Source organism: Spermophilus citellus (genome assembly GCF_964194105.1).
Source record: "Spermophilus citellus genome assembly, chromosome: 3".
Lineage (NCBI taxonomy): Eukaryota > Metazoa > Chordata > Mammalia > Rodentia > Sciuridae > Spermophilus > Spermophilus citellus.
Genome location: NC_138184.1, coordinates 122,797,518 through 122,814,643, shown reverse-complemented (window position 1 = coordinate 122,814,643; position 17,126 = coordinate 122,797,518). Strand labels below are relative to the sequence as shown.

General features: G+C 39.6%; 1 protein-coding gene across 1 annotated transcript in view; it reads right to left on the bottom strand.

Moving 5' to 3' along the window:
* DDC (dopa decarboxylase) overlaps window positions 1-17,126 on the bottom strand; it is a 98,053-nt gene that overhangs the window by 57,403 nt on the left and 23,524 nt on the right. Inside the window, exons 4-6 of the mRNA XM_081286896.1 lie at window positions 14,826-14,945; window positions 8,482-8,616; window positions 873-1,016 (exon numbers count right to left, since the gene is read on the bottom strand). Coding sequence (XP_081143022.1) covers window positions 873-1,016; window positions 8,482-8,616; window positions 14,826-14,945 — 399 coding nt within the window. The remainder of the gene's footprint in view (window positions 1-872; window positions 1,017-8,481; window positions 8,617-14,825; window positions 14,946-17,126) is intronic.

Genomic DNA, 17,126 nt, shown 5'->3' with positions numbered 1-17,126 from the left:
GAGTATCCCCATGAGCATGTTTCTAAAACCTACATGCTCATCAGAATTTTAATGTTGTAAAATTTTTTCCAATGCCTGCTTCCATCCCTAGAGATTCTGGCAAGATCAGTCAGGGGGAATTCCTGGGCATTAGACTTTTTAGTAACTTACCAGGTGACTCTAATGTGTGGCCAGGTTGAATGCCCAAGTATGGCCATACTCACGACATTTTGATTGCATCACACAAGATGTATCTGTCCCATGTATGACACACTGCTGGGACCATGCCAGGAATGTGACAATTCCCACAATTCAGTTTCAATACTAAGTAACTCTTCCCCATTGGAAAATGCATATCTGGGAGCAAGAGAACCAGCCTGTCATTTGGTTAATTAGATATTTTATCTGGGATTAGTCACTGCCTGCTTGCAACAAACCTTTTACAGATGACACATCTTATTAACTACTCTGAACCACTAATGTACGAAGCAAAGCCTGTTTTTTATTTTCAGTTTGGTTCACTCATCATACTGCTTAGAGCATCTACCATGGCACAAAGGGCTGTTAAGGGATAGCTGTCCCTTTGGACAACAAACAGAAACTATACTCCTTGGCTTAGTACAATCCTCCAAATTGGGATGTTGTAGTAACTTGTTTTTGAGATTAAAGCATGTGGAAAGAAGAAAAAAAAAAAAAACAAGTGGAGTTTCTAGCTTTCGTCAAGGAGATAACAAAATTCATGCCTGGCCTGTGACTATCACAGCAGCCTAGAAAGTGACCCTGGCATACACACTGCATACACACACCGCCCCCCCCCCCCCCACACACACACGCCCTAGGCAGCGGGGAGAGGCTCCCATGGTACTATCTGCACAATGTACTGATAGACTTACTAAGAATGGAATCAGGCCAGCTGCCTTGTCTTGTTCCAGGGCCTCCTGCAGGGCAGAAGCACGCATGGCAAATTTGCCATCAGAAGGGATTGCTTTCATTTGCACTCCACCAATTAATCCAGCTCTTTCCACAGAGGAGTGTGCCTAGAAAGAAAGATTAGAGTTAGATCGGTGCAGGTTTGCTCACACAGGCAAAGTTCCTGGTTCCGCAGTGGGTACCTGACACCTGACACCACAGTGGCACCTCTTTTTCCTGGAGTTGTTATTCTATTTATGTGGAACCTTGCTCTTTTAAGTTTTGTTTTAGTTACTTTTTTCTTTGCTGTGACCAAAATACCTCACAAGAACAAATGAAAGTAGAAGAAGTTTATTTTGGCTTATGGTTTCAGAGGTTCAGTCCATGGTTGGCTGACTCCATAGCTCTGAAACTAAAGTGAGGCAGAACATCATGGAGCAAAAGCATGGCAGAGGGAAGCAGCTCAGGATGTGGTGATAAAGGAGAGAGAGAGCTCCACTCACAAGGACAAAAGATAAACTCCAAAGTCACACCCCAGTGACCTACTTCCTTCTAGTCACAACTTACCTGCCTATAGTTACCACCCAGTTGATTCTTATCAGTAGATTAATTCACCAATTAGGTTAGACCTCTCATAATCTAATCATTTCACATCTGAATGTTCTTGCATTGTCTCTCATGTGAGGTTCAGAGGACACCTCAGATCTAAACCACAAATATAATGAATTAAGCACTTAGAACCATAAAGTGATGAGTTCATTCATTTGTTTGAACTCAAGAGTTAGCAGTGAGATCCTGGAAAGCACGCTCATGGGTGGACTTAGAAATCCTGGGTTCAGATTCAAACCCTGCCTTTCCCTGTGGAGACTTTTGCAGCTTGGTGGCTAAGCGCAGTCAATAGATGCTACAGTCATTCATTGGCATCCATGAGAAACTGGTTCCAGGGCTTCTGTGGATGCAAAAATCCACAGAAGCCCAAGTCCTTATATAAAATGGCAATGGTATAGTATCTGCATATGATCAATTTATATCTTCCCATATATTATAAATCATCTCTGGATTACTTATAATACCTAATGCAAATACAAATGGCATGCTATATAAATAGTTGTCATACTGTATCATTTAGGGAATAATAACAAGAAAAAATGTCCATAAATGTTCAATCCAGACACAATTTTTAAAAAATATTTTTGATCTGTGGTTGTTGAATCCATGGACATGGAATCTTCTGAGATGAATGGCAAATGATGTGGCACTGTCACTGGATGGTAGGTCCACCCTTCTCAGAGACTCCCAGGAAAGTGGATTCTTACTGAAGCTGCCACCTTCTGCCCTGAAGCCCCCATTGTCTTTAGCTTTGATCCTTTGTGGGGCCTGCTGCTCCCTGCCTGTTCTTTGAACATCTCTTCTAGCAGAGGAGCTCCAGAAGATAATGTTCATCTTCTGAGCCCCTGGGGCTCCCAGCTCCAGACCTTTCTGGCGGGACCCTTGCCAGGTTACTCTGCACAGTGACCCTGGGTGATCTTGTGGAAACAATGAGAAACAGAAAATACCCACTTCAAAGTATAGTTGTAAACAACAACAACAACGTGTGTCACAACATCAACGTGTGTCAGGCAGGTTTCTTGCATAGAAAAATTAAACTAAGATTCTCCTTCTTTTACTAGGCTTGAAAAATCACCTGTGAAACTTGTGACACATTAGGAAGTGGTACTTTTCATAATCTTTGTGCATCATTCTACCCTTTAGAGGATGAGGGAGGTGATGAATTTATTAACTTATGACAAAACCTTGACCCCAAGCTTTCTGGGGTGTGTGCTGGCCTGCAATGCAGATTAAACTCAGGAGGAGGCAATGGGAGGCAGGCAGTCACAGAAGGATGTGTGGGCAGTGGAGAGGAGTATGAAAACAGGAGTTTAAGATGTCCCTAAGAGAGAGTTCTTTGCATGTGCTCCTGCCTCCTGTGTGATGCTCCAGGTTCCCCTTGACAAAGCTGTGCATGCCAAGCTGCAGTGGATGTTGGCTGATCAGCTGTCCCCTCTTTTGGAGAGCCACCTCTCCTCACAGGGTGAGCTTGCCACAAACCTACTGCAGGACAAACTGTACAATGCACAAAAAGTTGGCACTTGACCAGGGAGGGAACAGTTCTGTGCCCAAAAAGGGAACAGTTCACACTCTATAGCATTTCCTATGCACAAGGCTGATCTAGAGTTTCCCAGAGACCATATCCTTGTTTTCTCCTCTCCCTACTTGACTTCACTTCTCTAGGTCCTCACTCCAGTGAGTAGTCCCTCAGTAAACGGTGGACATATAAGAAATGGGTATCATAAGATATTATAGAAAAAAAATTCTTAAAAAATAGTGATACAACATATCAAAATCTCTGGGACAGTGTGAAAACAGTTCTAAAAGGAAAGTTTATAGCACTGAGTTTCTACATTAAAAAAATAGAAAGATACCAAATGAATAATCTAGTTATACCTCAAGGTCCTAGAAAATAACAAACTATCACCCAAATTGGTAGAAGATAAAAAATAATTACAAGTCAGAGCTGAAATCAATAAAATGAAGAATAAAAAAATTATACGGGATCAATGAAACAAAATGTTGATTTTTTGAAAGGATAAACAAGATTGATAGACTTAACTAACCAAAAGAAAGAGAAGACTCAAATTAACAAAATTATATAAAAAGGGAAATATCACCTGAAATCCAGAGAATCATTAAAAATTATTTTGAAAAATTATACTCCAATAAGCTAGAAAAATCTGGAAGTATTGACAAATTCCTAGAGACACAGACACATGATCTACCCAAATTGTACCATGAGAATATAGAAAACTTAAGCAGATCAATATTATGTAATGAAATTGAGACAGCTCTTAAAAGTTTTCCAACAAAGAAAAGCCCAGAACCCAACAAATTCTCAGCTAAGTTCTACCTAACCTTTAAAGAAGAACTAATACCATTCCTTCTCAAATTATTCCATGAAACAGAAAAGGAGAGAAAACTGCCAAATTCATTTTGTGTAGCCAGTGTCATCCTGATACCAAAACCAAACAAAGATGCATTGAGGAAAGAAAACTACAGGCTAATATGCTTTGAACATAGATGCAAAAATTTTTATTAATATTGGCAAACCACATACAAAAACACATTGAAAAGACAGTGCACCATGATCAAGTAGGTTTCATTACAGAGATTTTCATGGTTGGTTCAACATGAGAAAATCAATAAATGTAATTCACCACATAAATGAAGTTAAGGACAATAATCATATGGTTATCTCAAAGATTCAGAAAAAGCATTTGACAAAGTCTAGCATCCATTTATATTTAAAACACTAGAGAAACTAATGATAAAATGAACTTACCTCAACATTGTAAAGGCTATATATGACAAACCCAAGGCCAACTTCATACCAGATGGAGAAAAACCAGAAAATATTTCCTCTAAATATAGGAACAAGACAAGGGTATACACTCTCACATCTCCTACTTAACAGAGTTCTTGAAACTCTAGCCAGAGCCATCATGCAAAAGAAGGAAATTAAATGAACACACATAGGAAAAGATGAGGTCAAATTTTCTTCTTGCTGATGACATAATCTTATATTTAGAATATTTTTTAAAACTCCAGCAGAAAATTTCTAGAGCTGATAAAGAATTTAGTAAAGTAGCAGGATACAAGATCAACATACAAAAATCAATTGTTTTCCTATATTCCAGTGAATCTGGTGAAAAACAAATTAGGAAAACTGTACCTCAAAAAGCAAAGTACTTGGGAATTAATCTAACAAAGAAGTGAAAGACCTCTACAATGAAAACTATAGAATACTGAAGAAATAAATCGAAGAACACCTTAGAATATGAAAACATCATCTATATTCTTGGATAGACAAAATTAATATTGTCAAAGTGGACATATTACCAAAAGCATTATACAGATTGAGTGCAACCTCCATCAAAATGCCAATGACATTCTTTGCAGACTAGAAAAAACAGTTCTAAAATTCAGTTGGAAGAATAAAAGAGTATAACCAAAGCAATCCTGAGCAAGAAGAGCAATGCTGGAGGCATAATAATACCATACCTTAAATTACACTACAGGGCTATAGTAACAAAAACAGCATGGTATTGACCCCCAAACAGACAGGAAGACTAATGGAAAAGAATAGAAGACACAGGGAAAAACCCATATAAATATGGCTATCTCATACTACACTAAAGTGCCAAAAATATACTCTGAGAAAAGATAGTCTTTAAAAAAATTGTACTAGGAAAACAGTATATCCATATGTAGAAGAATAAAACTGGATCCGTATCTCTCACCCTGCACAAAAGCCAACTCAAAAGTGGATCAAATACCTAGAAATTAGACCAGAAATTCTGCAACTGATAGAAGAAAATGTAGGTCAACGCTCCAACATATTGGCACAGGCATCAACTTCCTTAATAAAACTTCTAAAGCATAAGAAATAAAATAAAAATTCAATGACATTAAACTAAAAAGCTTCTGCACAACAAAGAGTGTGAAGAGGAGGCCCACAGAATGAGACAACTTTGCCACTTGCTCCTCAAATAGGATATTCATATCCAGAAAATATAAAGAACTCAAAAAACTTAGAACCAAAAAACCAAATAGCCCAGTGAATAAATTTCAAAAGAAGAAATACAAATGGCCAGTAAATATATATATAAAAAAATGTTCAACACCTCTGGCAATCAGGGAAATGCAAATTAAAAGTATATTGAGAAGGCTGGGGTTGTGGCTCAAGCGGTAGTGTGCTCGCCTGGCATGCGTGCGGCCTGGGTTCGATCCTCAGCACCACATACAAATAAAGATATTGTGTCCGCTGAAAACTAAAAAAAATAAATATTAAAATTCTCTCTCTCTCTCTTTAAAAATTAAAAAAAAATATATTGAGATTTCATCTCACTCCAGTCAGAATGGCAATTATCAAGAATACAAATAATATAAATGTTGGGGAGGACATGGAGAAAGAGTGCACTCATACATTGTTGGTGGGACTAAAAATTAGTGCAACCTCTCTGGAAAGCAGTATAGAGACTCCTCAAAAAACTAGGAATGAAACCACCATATGACCTAGCTAGCTATTCCACTCCTGAGATCTCAAATCAGCATACTATAGGGACACAGACACATCAATGTATATAGCAGCACAGTTCACATTAGCCAAGCTATGGAACCAAACTAGGAATCCATCAACAGATGAATGGAGAAAGAAAATGTGTTGTATATACATAATGAAATATGACTCAGACATAAATAAGAACACAATTATGCCATTTGCTGGTAAATGGGTGGAACTGGAGAGACCATAATGCTGAGTGAAATAAACCAGACCCAGAAGGTCAAAGGTTGAATGTTTTCTCTGATATGCAGAAGCTAGGTGGGGAGGGGGAGTGTCAATCAAATGGAATAGAGATCAGTGGAGTAGAGAAAGGGGTTGGGGGTAGGGAGAAGGAATGAATAAGGGAAGAACTGTGAATCTGACCTAAGTTTCCTATGTACATATATGAATATACCACAATGAATCTCACCTTGTGTATATCTACAAGGCACTAGTTTAAAACAAAACTATAAATAAATAGCAGAAAGATCAGTAGCATAGAGAAAGGGAAGGCAGGGGGAGAGAGGTGGGATGAGGAAGGGGAATTACTGCATACTGAATTAAAGCAAATTATATTTCATGCTTGTATAATTATATCAAAATAAACCCTAATATTATGTAAAACTAAAGTGAATTTTAAAAAAGGGGGGAAGGCAAGGCCACAGATGACTATGTGCCTGCTTCACGTGCAGCACAGTTTTTGCAGAAGATGTACACCAGCTTGGTCCAAGCAGTACCTCCACACAAGCAGGAACTTTCTGCTGAGGGCGTTGATACAACAACATATGCTGCTACAGAGTGCATTCCTACAGCTGACTTGTGATCTTTGGGTCCCCCAAACTCATAATAATAATCCTCATTCGTATTCTTTCTTTTTCTCGGGGAACAAAGTAGATCTCAGCCCACAGCTTTTCATTTATTTGAACTAAAGTTTAGGTCTCTCATTTGTTTTATTACTTTCATTCCTAATTTAGATCTTAATGATGAATGTACCCATGAGATACTGCAGCACAGAATAGAGATGGGAATTCTCCATGAACCACCATGTTTGCACTGTGTTCTAACTCCCCTTTCAGCTACTCAATTAAAGTTAGCTTTTATGGATATGAATACTGCCATTTCCTTCTAAAAACATTGTCATTCTTGCTTCTTTGTTCTGTTTTCTTAATTCAGCTGACCTCGTACTTAAAATGTGATGGTGACTTAATTTACACAGAATTACAAAATGTCAAAATGGAAAATAAAAATAAAAACAGTGAAAAGAAAAAAATTGACACAAGCCCTGTATAGTTCCTGGGGAACCTAACAGAGATCCATAGAAAGATGCCATAGCGTCCTTGGCATCCTGAGCTGCTGGGCATCTGGAATGATGCTAGTTCTGTCTCACCCAGCCACTTCCTGGTGAGATAAGCTCCTTCACAGAAGCCCTGCTGGACAGGGCTAAACCCTAACATTCATAGCAGTGGATATCAGTATATACTTATTGAGTGCCTATGTGTTAATTTTTTTTTAAGTCTTCTGGGAAACAAGGGAGTCCTAAGTACAAATGAACAATTTTCTTCATATGTAAGTAGAATCTTAATGGATGGAATTAGGATACAAAGATATAATCCTCCTAATTAGGTCTGAAATATGGGTATTGTATTTATTTCAGGCTAAGTACTTCCTAGAAAAAATGGTTATAGTTCAAATGCGCGGCTTAAGGAATTCACTGAAAATAAAAATATTGACAAACCTAAGTCGGCAATTCCCTGTGCAATCTAATTTCTTGAAGGTGGCACAGTTTTTATTCTTTTTGTGCCCTCTTGATCATAGTTTCTCTAATAGAGTTATTCTCTTCATGCTGATCAATTCTCTTTCCACTTGCTCCTTTCCCCATAATTCTGGGCTTTGTTTTGTTGCTGTTGTTTACTATTTTCAAATGGGTTGACCAATGGAATCAGATTAGATATTTCTATTTGCAGAGTTTTCTAAACCTTACAAAATTCTTTAAATCTTTCCCCTTATGCTCAGCCACAAGCTGAGCTGAGCAGCTATACCAAGGATGGATGCTTTGATCCCTGTTTGGTAGGAGGGAAAGAGAGGCTCTCAGAATTTACGTGATTTGCCTGAGATCACAAAGCTTAAAAAAGCAGAACTGGGATTTGCGATTAGGTTGTTGAGTCTAACATCCAATTACTACACAATGCTGCTCTGAAGGTGGGCCAGATGAGCGTAATCTAAGTCCATGCTGCTACATATGGTAACAAGTCAGCCACAGGGAGTTCTCAGTACATATATTTTCTTTTCAACTTGACCTCTCAAGTTCCCACCTGAGAATTAGTATAAGTCTCTGTCCTAGTGATCTGTGAGGAACTATTCTTGGATTTGAAACGATAGTAAAGTTTGTTTGGATTCAGACCTTGAATGTCTGTGGGGCTGTAGCCCAATACCTCCCGACACATGCACTTACTCACCTGATCAGAGAAGTAGGCTACCAGCTTTTCCATGATGGTGGCCTGTGTCAACTCTGGAGATGCTGCCTGGAGCCGCCGGATCACTTTTGTCCGAGCAGCCAGTAGGGCAACCAGGGTGGCTTCACTGGCACTCCCCTAAATCCAGGAGAAAGGTCCAAATGAAATTCAAAATGCAGTCAAAGAATCAGTGTCTGAACCATGGCAAGACATACTTTTTATCCATTATTTTCTTAAAAGATAAACCTGAAATTGCAAAGCTCACTCTTTTTTTTTTTTTTTGCAAAGGAACACAATCTAACACCTGTGGAGGCCTCTTTAGTTCGTATAGTGAGTTTAGCATTGCTTTGTCTATCCCCCATATCAGCAGTAGCCAACAGTTGCAAACACTAAGCATGTGCCACACATTGCATTGTTAAACTGGCTGTGCAGGCATTCTCCTGTGGGCACCTCAAGCCTGGCCAGGGATGTACTGTTCATATCTCCAGCAAAGGAGACTGGTCCATGGCACCTATGTATTCATATGCCCTCAGACAGAGCAATTTGTATATAAAATACAGGTACATTTTCCTTGATAGGCTGCGATGGCCTTATAGTACTTATTTTAATCCCGAATGTTACATGCTGAATTGTGCCCTTCCCCCAAATTCATATGTTGAAGCCCTAAACCTCAATATCTCAAAACGTAACTATTTAGAAATAGGATCTTTAATAGGATCTAGGTTAAAAGGGAGTCTTTAGTGTGGACCCTAGTCTAAATTGACTGGTATCTCAATAAGAGGAAGAAATTAGCCACCAGATTCATGCACACATACACAGGAAAAACCATGTGAACACTTCGAGGAGGCAGCCAGGTACAAGCCAAGGAGAGGCCTCAGCAGAAATAGAACCTGTTAATGCCTTGATCTTGGACTTTCAGCCTCCAGAACTCTGAGACAATGAATTTCTGTTTTTTTTTTTTTTTTTTTAAGGCAGCCCTGACAAACTAATACAACTAATTTCAACAACTTATTTTAGCAAAAAGGAGTAAAGAACTATTCAAAATTCCTCCTTTGAAGTTAACAGTGGTGCATGATATGGATTCAGTGTCTATGACATTATCCCATTTAATTTGCAAAAGCTCATTTTTAAATGTTGGCATGTACAGACAGGGAAACTGATGCTCAGAGACATTACACAACTTCCCTCAAATCGGTAGCTAGGGAGTGGCATGGTCAACAGTGGACACACATCTGGCCTTTCAGGGATGGCTCTGGCCTCCCTGCATTTGTCTGCACTTTCCTCTTCAGCCAGTCCCAGAAGACACCCACCCGCTGGCCAGTACTAACATTAGAAATGACAGATAAAAGAAGGTAGTTTTTTTTTTTTCTGACTATGAAGGAGGTTTCAAAGTTACAGCGTTATACAGAGAAAAATACAATGGAATAATTACATAGAAATGTCCACATCTCTTATTAACATTGTATCCTTCTTTCATGGAGCCTGGTTTTCCATTTTGGTTTTCCCATTCCACTGCTTTTACTTATTCTTTGAACCAAGTTATATCCCTTAGAGAGATGGATAAGATTTGAAGATAAATTCATTTTTCATGTTTCTGTAGCTCCAATGCTTGAGCTCAAATGTATAGAAGAGAATCCTCTTAATTCAACATCTAAAATGGGTCTTCAAGCTGTATTTTGATGAGAAATTATTTTAAATATGGTTTTAGAACATATGAAAGAAATGCACCTGAGGAAGATAAAACGGCTGGCCCAGGAAGTCCAGTTTCCCTTAAACTGAGCTATGATTGCAACTTTCTTATCTAAATTCTACCCTGCTTGAATCTTTGGATTCCAAATGTTCATTCTCTGATCTAATGAAAGGCTTTGAGTCACCATGCTGATTCATCATGGGCTGGGAGGGGGGCACTTTCCATGTCCTGAGAAAAAATTCTCCTCCTTTAGGTAACAAAACAATGAAAACAACAACAACACTCAATGAAACCAATTGTTGGTATGGCATCCAGACCACAACAGGGCCAGTGCAACCAGCAGGTTTTGGCAAATCTGAGCAGGATGGCAAGTGGATCTCTGTCTTTTGCTGGAAGCAGAGCTTTGCTGAGTTAAGAGTAGGGAGGGCGACTGTTCTTTGGTAAGAGAGCAGTGAGGGTGCCTGATGGCTTTGCTTCCGGTAGACCACGGTTGCCATGGTGAGCCTGCTCAGGATACAGGAGGGAATGATGGCGAGAGCTGATGCTGGGGCTGCTGATGTCATAAGCAGAACTGCCTTTTCATCTTCTGTTTTTTTTTTTTTTCAAGTGTCGCCCCATACGGGGCAAGAAATTGGGAGCTTTTCTTCCATGAGAGCTTTTAAGCTAATTTGGAGACCATTCTTCCAGGTGACATTTGTTCAGCTTCACAATGATGATTTGCCACTTGGCTCAGAAGCCCATCACTGTGCAGATGCCCAGTAGCTGTGATTATAGCTCTTAGGGAATCGATGCGGCAGGCTGGCTCACCGGCTGTTACCCAAAGCCTCGGTGCTCTTTGGGGTCTTGCAAATTACAGTCAATCAGCCTTGTCATCTGGGAAAGGCAAGCTTCCTGCCACAAACACGGGTCTGGCAGTCTGCTTTTTTCCAGCAAAACTGAGTGGGATGGGCACAGGGGGATTGTGTTGAAGCCTGAGCTGAGATACCAGGACTATTCCTAACCACATGTTAGGATCTCTCCCCCCCTTTTTTTGCTTCAAAAATGGGATCATCTTTAATAAAATGGTATTTTAACCCATGATAGCATGTACACCTCTGGTTACTAACCCTAACAAATGAACAGGGATCCATTGTAATAGCTTTGTCTTTAAATAGCTTTTGCTCTTGGAACATGCATACTACACTACCACTCTGGGCCTCAATTTCCTCAATTATGCAAAAGATTCTTGATAATGCAATCAATCCACTAATTATTTTGAGGATAAAAAGTGATAACATAAAGTATAAGAAATAGGCTAAAACATAGCCAAGTTTGTAGCTGGTGTTCAATAAATGTAGCTATTATTATAGTAGACACACTTCAGATTATGGGGTATTTTTAACTTCTTTGAGATGTACCAAATCATAAGACTTATCTTGGGGTGCTGGAAAAGATATAAACATAAAAGTGTTTTTATTATAAGATCCATTGAGGAGCTGGGGATGTAGCTCAGTGGTAAAGCACTTATCTAGTATATGCAAGGCCCTGGGTTCGATTGCCAACACCACAAAAAAAAAATTAAAAATAAACAACAACAAGAACAGAATCCAATGGCCCAGAAAAGTTCTCTTGTTGTTGGGGTAGTGCTCTTTTAAGTTTGGGAACGGCATGAATGTTTCACATGGACCACAACTAGGAGCCTCCAAGAGGAAACCAATAAGACTATCATACCTCACCCTATAGGATATCATTTGAAATTTTATTTTTAAGAATAAAAATTAATATAAATATATATAAGATATTAGTTATATAAATTTTGTCACATCATAGGAAATCATGCATAAAAACATTCTTAGAGAGAATATTTTAAAAATGGAAAACCCTCACAATTAATATAAAATGGAACACCATACAGAAAGCAAATTTGTATTGTATTATCTCAATTTTGTTGCAAATGTATGTGTGTGTGTGTGTGTGTGTGTGTGTGTGTGTGTGTGTAGCTATGTTGGTATTAAAAAAACACTAATAACTCTGAGGGGAATCATGCCCCAAAATGGTTACCATATTCATTTATTTTTACAATGAATGTCTAATTTCCCCCTTTCTAAGTAGAAAGGGGACAATAATTTTTTAAAATGAAATCATAGATCCAAGATAAGCAAAATCTTGGTGGTGTGGAAAACTGAATGATGTAGAGAAAAACCATCAGAAATTCTCCCTAAAATATACAGAATAAAATGACAAAAACAAAGGAAATTATTTAAAGACAGAAATTATGGAAGAGGCATTTTCCACTATGTAGAAATTGAAGCATGTGAAAAACAGAGTAGAAGTGACTTAAAACATTAACTAAGATACATTAGAAGAAAAATCTTCTAATGTAAGTTGAGTCTGGGATTAGTAGGAGTTACCAAATGCTAAGGGGCCCAAGTGAATGAACTCATGGAAAAGTAGATCTTGGCAAAATGTATGGGAATACAATAAAAAGTGAGTCTGCCCCCAGCATCAGGCCTGTTTTGAAGGGTGAGACCAGCTTGGGATTGAGTCAACTAGAGCCAAACCCAGGGCCCCTGTGGGCAGTTCCTCTGCACCACTCCCATCCTGATCGTAGCTGCCTTTTTGTCTGTCTCTGAACACTCAGGCTTGCTCTTTATTGACAAGGAGGACAACAGCATCCTATGGAGAATCAGGACTCAAATACCAGAAATGAGAAACCTGTCTGCACTTCACCCCGGGGAAATGAAACTGACCAGTCATTGTGAGGGCCAGAAGCAGCAGCCTGCCCACAAGACCAAAGGGCACCTGTGACATGATGTCTTTTATTATTATTTTTAAAATATTTTTTTAGTTGTCAATGGACCTTTATTTTATCGATATATATGCAGGGCTGAGAATCGAACCCAGTGCCTCACATATGCTAGGCAAGCGCTGTACTGAATCACTGAGCCACAACCCCAGCCCATACATGGTGTCTTTTCTTTGACCTTGACCAGAGAGTATGGGAGTGGCCTCATTATCTCTGATAAGAAGAAACCTGTCTTGGGGAGCTGAGATATTTTGAATTTGCAAGAATGTTGTCACTGTTGTATTTAAAAGTGGGGTTCACACCATCCTATCAAAGCTTACAATATAGCTAATATTTCATTTTCATCAGCTTCCCATTCAGAATGACTTATATATGCTAGAGTGAGATAACCAGAGAATGAGTGGGGTGAGATGAGCTCACAGAGGGAACAGTTTTGAGCGTGTCCATGGTCAGGTGGTCACAGAGAAGGAAGCCATCCATGACTGGTGTGACCTGCTCATTTTGCATCAGAAGGAATTAGAATTCACAGGGCTGCACCCATCAAAGACCTGTTGAATTTGAATAGTCCAGAAAACTGCTATGTACACACATTCTCCCATAACTCATGCTGGCTACTGAGATAATGTATCTCCCATCCCCAAAGATTTCAGTTGTCAGTCCCCGGAACCTGTGACTATTTACCTCACAAAGAAAAGTGACTTTGCTGATGTGATTAAGTTAAGAACCTTGACTTGGGGAGATTATCTTAGATTATTGAGTGGACCCAATCCAATCACATGGGTGTTTTGACCCACTTTCTCATTTGTGGTAAGAAAAAGTGACCATGAAAGAAAGGTTAGAGAGCAGTAGCATAGTGGCTTTGCAGATGGAGGTGTGGGCATGGGACAAGGATTTCCAGAAGTCTCTCAAAGATGGGAAAGGTGAGGAAATGGATTCTTCCCTTGGACCTCCGAAGTGTCAACCTTGATTTTACCCTATAAGACCCAAGTCAGACTTCTGAGTAGCAGAACTGCAAGATAATAATAAATTTGTTTGAATTCACTAACATGTGTTATGGGGGTGGTAATGTGTTAGGCAGCAATAGAAACCTAATAGATGTGGGTTTAAAACCCCTAGTCCTGTTGAGTAGTTTCAGTACTGGAGATTGCCTCCTCGTTTAGTTAGGATACATATTAAGTGAAGAGAATGAATTAAATGTATGCATAGAAACAGCAGCATCTTTAGGCGAACAATTGGTTCATAGATAAGTGACATTTATCTTCATTGAAATGCAGCCACAACTATCACTTAAGGTGGGAACAGGGTCCTGTGGTGGTGGTGGTGAGATTACAGTCTCTGTGTCACAAAGATATGGCCTATAAATTACCACCTGGAGCGAAAGGGAAGTTAACTGATGTTCTGTGCCTCAGTTTCGTCTTCTGTGAAATAGGGCTCCCTAATTCATTGTGCTGTTATGAAAATTAAAGGATTATTAACACTGAACATATATCTGTTGGGAATGACTATGTGATAGAGCTTACATTGCCGGGATCTAGGCAATGGAAAAACCAACATAAATTTGGTTGTTTCTATTTCTGTGCACCTGCTCCGCTATGCTATGAATTAGCCACTATGCTACCAACCATGACTGGGAGCCTGGGGAAGTCAGTGTCCTGCCTAAAGCTAGTGACAGACAGCTTGGAATCCAAATCCAGATCCTGCCTTCTCCAAGACCTGAATTTTCCTCAGAGCTCAGCTTTGTTTATTCTCTGGAAGAAATAAAGAGGACACAGCAGAAAGCTGCACATGTGCCCCCTTTTCCACCCACATTTGTGGCCATTGTGGAACCCATGAATCCCATCAAGCTGTCCTCCCCACCTTACCCTGTCTTACCTGGATCACTCCTCCCCCTTCTCCAGCTGTTCCAGCCAAAAACTCCTCTGGCAGCTGCAGCATCTTTCCAAGCCAGTCCATCATCACTGTCTCCAGTTCTGTGCATGCTGGACTCGCTGCCTGTGGGTGAGAGAGAAGGGATAAACCAAGGGCAGCTGCCCTCTGCTTCTTGTCTGCTTGGAATACAAGGGAAAGACAAAGGATAAATTATTTCAATCTGTTTTCTTTTTCTTTCTTTCTTTCTTTTTCTTTCTTTTTTTCTTCTTTTTTTTTTTTTTTTTTTTTTTTTTGGTGCTGGGGATTGAACCCAGGGCCTTGTGCATGCAAGGCAAACACCCTACCAACTGAGCTATATCCCCAGCCCTATTTTTTAAAAAAAGTTTTAAAATTATTTAAAACATCCACTCCTTGGCCCATTTGTTGATTGGGTTATTTGTTATCTTATTGTTTAATTTTTTGAGTTCTTTGTATATTCTGGATATTAGGGCTCTATCTGAAGTGTGAGGAGTAAAAATTTGTTCCCATGATGTAGGCTCCCTATTTACCTCTCTTATTGTTTCTCTTGCTGAGAAAAAACTTGTCAGTTTAAGAAAGTCCCATTTGTTGATTCTTGTTATTAACTCTTGGGCTATGGGCGTCCTATTAAGGAATTTGGAGCCCGACCCCACAGTATGTAGATCGTAGCCAACTTTTTCTTCTATCAGACGCAGTGTCTCTGATTTGATATCTAGCTCCTTGATCCATTTCGAGTTAACTTTTGTGCATGGTGAGAGGTAGAAAGGGAAGATGGGAGGGGAGGGGTGGGGGGATAGTAGGGGATAGGAAAGGTAGCAGAATACAACAGTCACTAATATGCCATTATGTAAAAACGTGAGTGTGTAACCGATGTGATTCTGCAATTTATATTTGGGGTAAAAATGGGAGTTCATAACCCAATTGAGTCAAATGTATGAAAGATGATATATCATGAGCTTTGTAATGTTTTGAACAACCAATAAAAAAAAATAAAGTAAATGTTGGAGAGGATGTGGAGAAAAAGGAACACTTTACACTGTTAGTGGAATTGTAAGTTAATAAAAACACCATGAAAATAAGTATGGAGGTTCCTGAAAAGAGAAGGCATGGAACCACCATATAACTCAGCTATCACACTCCTTTGTGTTTATCTTAAAAATTAAAGACCTCATACTGTTAGAGTCTGTAAACAAGTCAGGATGGTGCCTGGCATTTTGCCAGAGGGAGTGGTTTGTGAAGTAACACCAGCGAACCATTAAGTGTGGAGATTCCTTATTGGTTGACTGCTGTATCTAGTTTATGTTAATTAAGATAAGCTGTGTGGAATGTATATATACCCCTCCTGTCCTACAACAAACGGCTCCCACTCCTGCTGTATCAATCTACACAAGTTGTTCGTAAAAAAAAAAAAAAAATCACTAATAAACAGAATCCAGGAAGAAAAAATTTAAAAAATAAAACATCCACTCCTGGGTAGGAATTAATCATATGCTTGCTATGATCTGAATATGTTTCCCCAAATTGCATAAAACGGAACTCCCTATGTGAGAGTGTCAAGAGTTGGGGCCTTTAAGAGTGATGAGGTCATGGGGGCATAACCCTCATGAATGAATTAGGCGGCTATTAGAGGAGTGTATTAGTTATAAAAGGGAGGAGTGTAGCCGGATGTCCTGTCTGTCTCAGGCATGCTCCCTTGCTCCTCCACCATGTTATGATGCAGCAAAAAGGCCAGATACCACACCAAGTTCTTGGACTTCCCAGCCTACAGAACTCTAAGCCAAATGAATTTCAATTGTCTACAAATTACCCAGTCTCTGACATTCTGCTATAGTATCAGAAAATGGACAAAGACAAGGGTATGCTCTCCCTTCTTAGTTTCAGAGAACCAGCAGCATACTTAACAGTACCTTACTCCATGGGAAGGCTGGCAGTAGGGTTCCACGTCTCTCCCAGACTAATACATAACTAAAGGACTATTCTGAGCAACCGTGCTGAGACCTTCATAAAGGAGAGTTTGCCTCCCTGTCCTTCACTTGGAAAAATTCCTAGATCTTCCACTAGAAGTGATGTGCTTCCTATGTGCAAGTCTCTGCATGTCTCAGGGGCCCTTCCTGACTTGGTGAACTCACCATCCTTATCATTTCTCCATCACAGACTTGGGTCACATGAGGTGATCCCTGAACTGTGCCTAGAGATGTCACCTTGAACACACACACACACACACACACACACACACACACACACACACACAATCATGGATTGTCTAGGGGCCAGTGCCAGAGCAAG